This window comes from Ursus maritimus, unplaced genomic scaffold (assembly GCF_017311325.1).
Source record: "Ursus maritimus isolate PB19 unplaced genomic scaffold, ASM1731132v1 scaffold_33, whole genome shotgun sequence".
NCBI classification, from domain to species: domain Eukaryota; kingdom Metazoa; phylum Chordata; class Mammalia; order Carnivora; family Ursidae; genus Ursus; species Ursus maritimus.
The window spans coordinates 4,274,623-4,281,888 of record NW_024425897.1 but is presented as its reverse complement, the minus strand read 5'-3'; the positions used below and the strand labels follow the sequence as shown (position 1 = coordinate 4,281,888).

Below are 7,266 nucleotides of genomic sequence, written 5' to 3'. Positions count from 1 at the left end.
CATAATATTGACTAAATCCCTAATTTTTAAAAACGAACTCTCAATGGCAGTCATATGCAATCTTGTGAATATTCCCTTTTAAGGACTTGATTTCAGAGTGATCCTGTCAGTCTGACTAAACCGACAAGAAAGTGCCATCCCTGGATGGCAAGGACCGGGGACCGTAGGGACAAAGGAGAGCCAAAGACCAGTAGGCCCGGCTTGAAGCCGGAATGTCGGAAGCTTGATGCTTTCTGATGCTGGCTTTTCTCTGAGGAGGGTCCCCTGCCCTGGTGACTGCACCCCAGCCCAGTCCCCTAAGCCTCACCCTCTTCATTCACCCAGCCATGTGACTCTGAGACAAAATCGGGGAAAAGTAGAACAAGAGAGGAGAGTTATGTTTTAAATTTGGAAATTGCTCAAGAAAAATCAGGCTGTCTTGATTGACACATGCAAATATACGCAACTGTTAATTTTCTTGCTGAAATTCCCGTTTCCTATCCACATGAAATCTCTGAAGAATCTTCTTGATGTTTCTTTTGTTCCCTTCCTGCCCCCACCCCCAGTAATTAAAACATGAAATAGTGATGTCTTCTGGCCAAGCTGAGGACCTGGTGGTGACATCAAGCCCAGGACACTGCTGTTGGCCCCAGGTGACATGCTGGGGCCGACAGCAGGGACGGGCTGCTGACGTAACTGTCTTCGTTTCTAATGCTGGTAGTAACCAACAGCGTTTAGTTTTGCTTTGACAACTCCTCCTACAGCCAAAACTATTGTTATGGCCCACATGTCATTGCTAGTTATCCTAAATAAGGAAAAACAAAGGCTATTCTGGGCATAGAGCAGGGCTTGTGGCTGGGGTTATTTGCAATATTACCATGGCATGCTGCCCTTTTCACTGTGGCCACACCGTGATTTTTCTGAAAAGTGCTGTAACAGACACACAGCCTTCTCTTAAGTCTTTCCACACAGCCCCAGGGCATCAGAATGCACCGGAGATGTTTTATGCACATATGAAAAACTGCCTAGACCTCAGGGGAGACAGAGACTGCTTGCACAAAATGAACCAGGAAAAAGCGCCCTCCTGAGAGCTGTCTCTGCCTTACCGTTTGGATTCTTTTCTCTAATTTCTGAACCTTGTAAACTAAAACTGCCTAGTAGTTAAGAGTGAGAGTCCTGCCTTTACAGCATCTCTGTAGGTGTATTTTTGCCAGCATGCGTTGAGAAATAGAGGGGAGAGAAGAGAAGGGGAAGAGCCAACAGGGGAGTGAGAGTGGGAGGGGGAGAAGCTGAGTGTTTCCTGCTGTGGTTAGGACTTTGCCAGTTGCAGTGCACAGCTTAGCTGCAAGAGCTGTGCGAATTGCTCCCATCAGTTAGAGAGAGACTTTGGGGAGAGGAGGACCCTGAGGACAGCCTGCAGCCTGTCTCCTGGTGTGAGAGACGCTGTGGGCACTTCAAGCCAGGATGTGCTCTTGAAGCTGGATCCACAGCAGAGAAGCATAAGTGGCTAAGCGTCCCTGCCTGTTTGCACGTGCTGCCTGGGTAAGCTCTCTCTTCATTTCTTCAACCTTGAAAGCTTCTAGCAGGGATCAAGGGAAGAAATAATGTATTGAGATTTGTAGATCTCCCCCTTTCTGCCTTATCTGGTTTGATATTTGCCTGTTAAAAAGATTATTGAATGCAATGGAGCAAGATGATCTGTGTAGCTGCATTCTGCTCATCTGTGTGTATAACATGTCCCATGTGAGGCCAAACATGAGAAATGCAGACTAATCATTGCTCTGTGTTGCTGTATACAACACTGGGTATTCAGCTGCTCTCAGGATTTGAGACCCTGGACTGTGACACCACCGGCTTCCTGCCACAGAGCTCCTGATTTCTGTGGGTGGCAGTTGATAATTGGTAGCCACAGTCTGCGGTCAGAGCCACAGCATTTGAGTCTAGCACCTGGGCTGGGCCCCGCTGATACAGTAGAGAGAGAGACAGAAGCACGCACACACACACACACACACACACACACACACACACTCACACCCCACGCTGGCTATAACTGCAGCTCTGAGCTGCTTAAAGAAGAGATTGCCTGAAGCTGAAGGGATGCTTTGAACTGGGTGGGGGCGGGGGGGGGGAAGCTGCATCACGGTTGGACTCCCCCCTGCAAAGGACCCGATTATGTCCAGTGACCACCTGAACAACAGCACACTGAAGGAGGCCCCGTTTAAAGACCTGTTCTTGAAAAAAGGTACACGCTTTCAAAGGCCAGCTGTGGGTGATGCCTGTTCTCTGGGGTTTGTGGTGGTTGTTTTTGGAGTTCGGCCTGAGGACAGAGTTGAGAAGAGTAGAAACTCTTTCTCAAGAAGTTTGTATCTACCTAAGAAGGGTCTGTCGGCTCTGGGAACACTTCAGGGCTTGACTCTCTGTGGGCAGATGTATTTTAGGCTTTTTTATCTTCTTTCTCATCTGCGATCGGGTTGTTCCTGTTGGAGGTGCTATACGTAAATACACAGGTTTGTTGCTTCGGAGTTTTGTTTTTCCAAATGTTCTAGACGTGAGACTAACGCTTCCCTACCCCTGAAAATTGTATTACTCACTGCTAGACTCATGGGTACTTTTTTTCCCCACCCTGAGTCGTTGAAAACAGCTTTGAAAGAAAAGATGTGTTTCTCAGGATGTGGGTGGTTTACTGGGTTGTTTCTCAGGTCACCAGTCTAGTGACAGTAGACCTTAGGAAAGCCAACTGTGACTCTGAGAGGGAGACCGTGAGAGACAGACAGAGACTGCTAGCTAGGGAGCATTCAGAAACTACTGCTCTTAAATGTGAAGAAGGTGCTTACTTGTGGCGCCGTATATTTTTCTGATACATTTTCCTAAATTAATAATGTGGGGGTGGGGTGGGGTGGATTTTAAATGAATCCTATCGAGGGAATTATGGGTTTATGTATGTATTTTTTTCCATTTATAACATAGTAGAGGGACAGGCTTTTAAAAGGTTTGTAATTGCTCTTACTCCTCTGCTATGTTTTCAGAAAATCCTATCAATCATCTTTGATTGGAACATATTTAGGTGGATTTCTTTCTGAAGAGACCATGAGACTCTAGATTCTAAAATGCATGATGAAAAGTTGTATTGGATGAATGCTTGGACCTTAGTAATTTAAAAAGACATTATTCTAGCTGATGGACCTGCAGTGTCTGCATTCTAGGGATCCAGTAGTCCGTCAGCTTATTGCTCACGGCTACCTGCCTGCCAGTGTCATTAAAGGCAGCTGGCTCTGGACTGGAGTCAGGCAGATGTGGGCCACGCCTTGCCCTCAGAGAGCCCTGGGCCATTTGACTGTGCTCTGCTTTCATCTCTCCTCCCAGAGATCATAGGTATCATTTCCCACATTTATTATCATGCAAAACATTTTATATAAATATATTAATATAAATAGGATTCTGTAAGCAGATAACTTATAGCAACCATGAGGTTCTTTTTCCAGTGACAGTTCACACTGCCTAGAATAGTAATACTTGAATAATTTTTAGGAAATATGAAAACCTTTGGCAAAACTTCATCACTGAAGCCATTAGTAAATGTTTGGTGGAATACGGTTCTGTGCTAGACATTGTTAAAAGCAGATTAAGCGACTGGGACCCTTCCTTCTACGATTTCTTTAGCAGTTTATCTAAAATGAATGCTCACTTTGTACAACTCATGTGCAACCTACTGAGGATACTGAAGAAGATGGAGATACTATCCCAGAGATTACTCCATGAGGAAGAAGACCAGAAAGTGGGCACTATTAGGGAGAAGTCCGATGGCAGGGTTCAGCTGCATGCTGGCGAGCCTCCCAAGGGAACCATCATCAAATAGTTAAGAAAGAACTTCGTAAGGAAGATAAAGCCTGGGAGGTGACACCACATTGGCCTATTTCTGGGGGTGGTTCTTTTTCCCTTCTTTTGTTCTACTTGTTATAGGATAGATTGGAATAGCCAACCCACCCAAGGAAAAGAAAATCCAAAATATAGAATCTAATCATTATGATTATAGCTCTTACTGTTTTGCCTTCTGAACTTCAAGCTGTGAAGTTACTCATATAACACAGGCTGAATTCTCCCCCCTCGACCATGGTGTTTAATGAGTGTGAATTTTCATTCAGCCATTAAAGTCTCCAAGAGTATTTTTAAACTAACGGTACACAAACTTGAGGCAATTATGGTCTGTAGATTCCAACTCCAGTCCCCACCCATCTTCCTGCCTCTACTGCCCTGTCTCTGTAGGACTGGAGAAAGATTTTACCAGTTTTTAGGAACATTCAGCACTTTAGAAGTGTCACAGAGCCATTAATAAAGAGTAAGACACCCTCCGAGGCTGTCCTCTTCTTACCGCACGCACTCTGCTCAGGACGACAGAGAGGAAGGAAGTGCAGATACTCATTCGCTGTGCTGGGGCCATGGCGGAGACCTAGGAAAGCTCCCTGGGAGAGAGGGGCTGCCCAGAGTAAGCCTGTGTGGCAGCAGCCACAGTCTCGGTATTCCCAATAGACTATAGCACTTGGGGGAGCAAAGTGGAGTGCTGTCATTGGTTAAGGTGGGAGAGAGCCATTTGCAGTGGTGTGTAGGGGTTTGTGGAAAGCATTCAGTCCTTTCAGTGACATCACAGTATTCTGCATGGCAACTTTTCTGAATGCTGGCTGCCAAGGTATTTCCTTGGCTGGGTGAAAGGAGGGGGCTGATGAGAGGCTCAGACTTTGCTCCCCCCACCCCATTTATAGGGCCTGTAAGGGCATAAATTACACATCTGGAGCTTTAAAATTAAACATTTAGAAAACAGGACTCCTGTGAAGGGTGATATATTAGTGGAGGAAAGACCAAGTGGAAGATGGTGTTAGCCATCCCACAAATAGAAATGTGTGTTATATTAGGAACCCAAGGTGGTAGAACCACGCTTCCCCAGAGTTCTTTTAAAAATAGTGCAGACGCTCATGCCTCTAGTATGAGTCAGTTCAGCTCTTCATTGAACCAGAGAATAGACCAACAGGCCTCACGCAATTTCCTCTGTTCTTGCCATTCTGCACTGCACAGCCTGGTGTTTCTTGAGGATATTTCTATAAAAATAGAGAGATGCCATCATCACCATCATCACTGTCACTGTTTTATAGTAATAAAATAAGGTGCTATGATGCCTTCCAGTAAGTTTTAGGCGAAATTTATTATAAAATTTCTGGTGTTTGGATTGCGGTGACTCATCCATTATAACATTGTGAACTAGGGCCCCATGAAAGGAGGGGGAGTGTGAAAATTCGACTTTGGCCTAAAGTTATTTTTTTGCATGAATCGCCTTTTGTCAGTATCCACTGGAATCAAGGAAAACTGACCAGTGGGCTGCGTTCAGGGTCCAAACTGGGCACATGAAATTTTGGAAACCCTAAAATATCCTGTTATTTTCTCGGAACTCTACTATTCCTGTAGATTTTTTTTTTTTTTTTTAGTCTGTGCTTTTAATTGTTCTTCCAGAATTCATTCTCTCCTTAGCCTCTTCTTTCCACCCCATTCCCAAAACCAAAATCACAGGCATTTTTCCTTTTTGTGCACCATTGCACATTGCCTCTCCTCTACGAAAACAGACAGCGTCTTGTAAGGCCAGATGTGGGCAAAGCAGGGTGAGAGAGGGAGAAGCCGCAAGGTCCCAGTGCAGTGCCAGTTCTCAGCTGGCGTCTGCCTCACTTCTGTGCACAGACTGTTGTTCCTAGACACAGGGTTGGATGCCACCTTAATTCAGGAAGCGCGGGCATGCATGCGTCTGTCTGAAGAATACACCTCTTCGGGGCCTGTCGACGGAGTCTCCTACAGGTTGGGTAAGAGGCCTCACCATACCTTCTGCAGCTCTGTGTATACAGCCTTTGCACCTCGGGCCTCCCAGGCTTGGAGCACGGTGAAGAGGAATCAATGATGTGTAAAGCAGGAGGGTGTGTGTGTGGGTGCACGAGTACCCATACACCACATGCACATACGTGTGAGAAAGCATGTGGCCAGGAACCGCTGCCTTGAAGGGATGGTGGGTTCAGCAAGAAGTGAAGTACTTCGGCCTGCGTGAGCCCTGACTGTGCAGCACAGGAAACTGCTGGGTAAGGGCCCCAGAAGCCCCAAGAAGGTCTGTGGTTGAGATCAGGAGTACAGCAATCTTGAAACAGGACACCTTGAAGAACAGGTGCGCTGAATTCCATCTGATATTCGCATCCGGAAGTGAGAAAGCAAGGTTTGTTTTGTTTTCCCATTATTACACAATGTATGGAGAGAGAGAAGAGGGACTGGGTCTCCTGTCTACCATGTCCAGGCTGTTGATATACTCTAGTGGTGTAGTCTTTACTTAATTTGCCTTTTATGACACATGTTTCAGTAGAATTTTCCTGTTTAAAGTACAAGAGGGCATGGGAGGACAAGTATGGGGGGAGCTGCTCACATACTCCCTTGTCTTGAAGGGAGAGGTTATCAGGAGCAGAGCTCTCTGGAGTCTGGACGTCATCATGCTTGTCCCCAAGAAAACTCACTCTGTTGACTCCAATTTTCACTCTGAGAATTCTCTGGACCCCTCTTGGAGAAGTATTTATAGCCCCAAAGAGAGGAGAACCTTCATATTTCCCTGTTGTTAGTGTTTGAGAGAGCAGTCTGTTTTTATTGACTGTGTATTTTGCCCAGAGTTCAAAGGGAAGCATTTGACTGGGGCTGTGCCATTCTACCGAGGCTCCGTCCCCAGGGGCTTCACTTCAGGCTTCAAGAAGCACCACAGGTGACCCTGGACTACAGCGGGGGCTGACTAGCTGCTGCTGTGCTGACTCTTGCTCCTGTGTCTGATTAGGACTTGGTTGTTAGGACAGTGGCCTTTGGGACCCAGGCCAGTCCCTGCAGGAAGAGCTGCCTCTCGTGCTGGCCCGTGGGCTGTAGTAGCTGAGGCTTTGATTGGGCTTCTTTCACCCAGATTGGCGAGCTGGGCTACCCTGCTGGGCTGTTTGCCTTAGTGAGTGGCACCCTGGGAACCCAGTTCCTGCCAGCCTGTGCCCTTGCCCTGCCCCAGGCGAGTTCTGCACTATTTGAATGCCCATGAACCAACCCTCCCCCCCGGGGGTCTCTGCGTGTCCTGTGTTCCATAGGTGCACCTGCTGTGGTTGTACTTGTGCATGAAAACTCAGGACAGTGGCCCAGGAGCTGTTCTGACCCCATCTCAAATCCTGGCATCAGAAGTATCCCCAAGAAGTCTAGGCTGATGGTTTGTACTAGTGTTTGTACTAGAGTGCCTGCTGTCGA

The 7,266-nt window shown here is 46.8% G+C and overlaps 1 protein-coding gene across 2 annotated transcripts in view; it reads left to right on the top strand.

Annotated features, from left to right (window-relative positions):
- The first annotated feature begins 1,306 nt into the window (after nt 1-1,306).
- The window catches only part of LDLRAD4 (low density lipoprotein receptor class A domain containing 4), a 30,031-nt gene continuing 24,071 nt past the window's right edge, over nt 1,307-7,266 (top strand). The window contains exon 1 of one of the 2 annotated variants that reach the window (XM_040619610.1): nt 1,307-1,521. Coding sequence is in view for 1 of the 2 variants with exons in the window: in XM_008709990.2 (XP_008708212.2) it covers nt 2,152-2,221 (70 nt within the window). In the remaining variant the exon portion in view is untranslated. Of the gene's footprint in view, nt 1,522-2,048; nt 2,222-7,266 lie in introns of those variants that run through there. The other variant, XM_008709990.2, reaches the window with a different exon arrangement.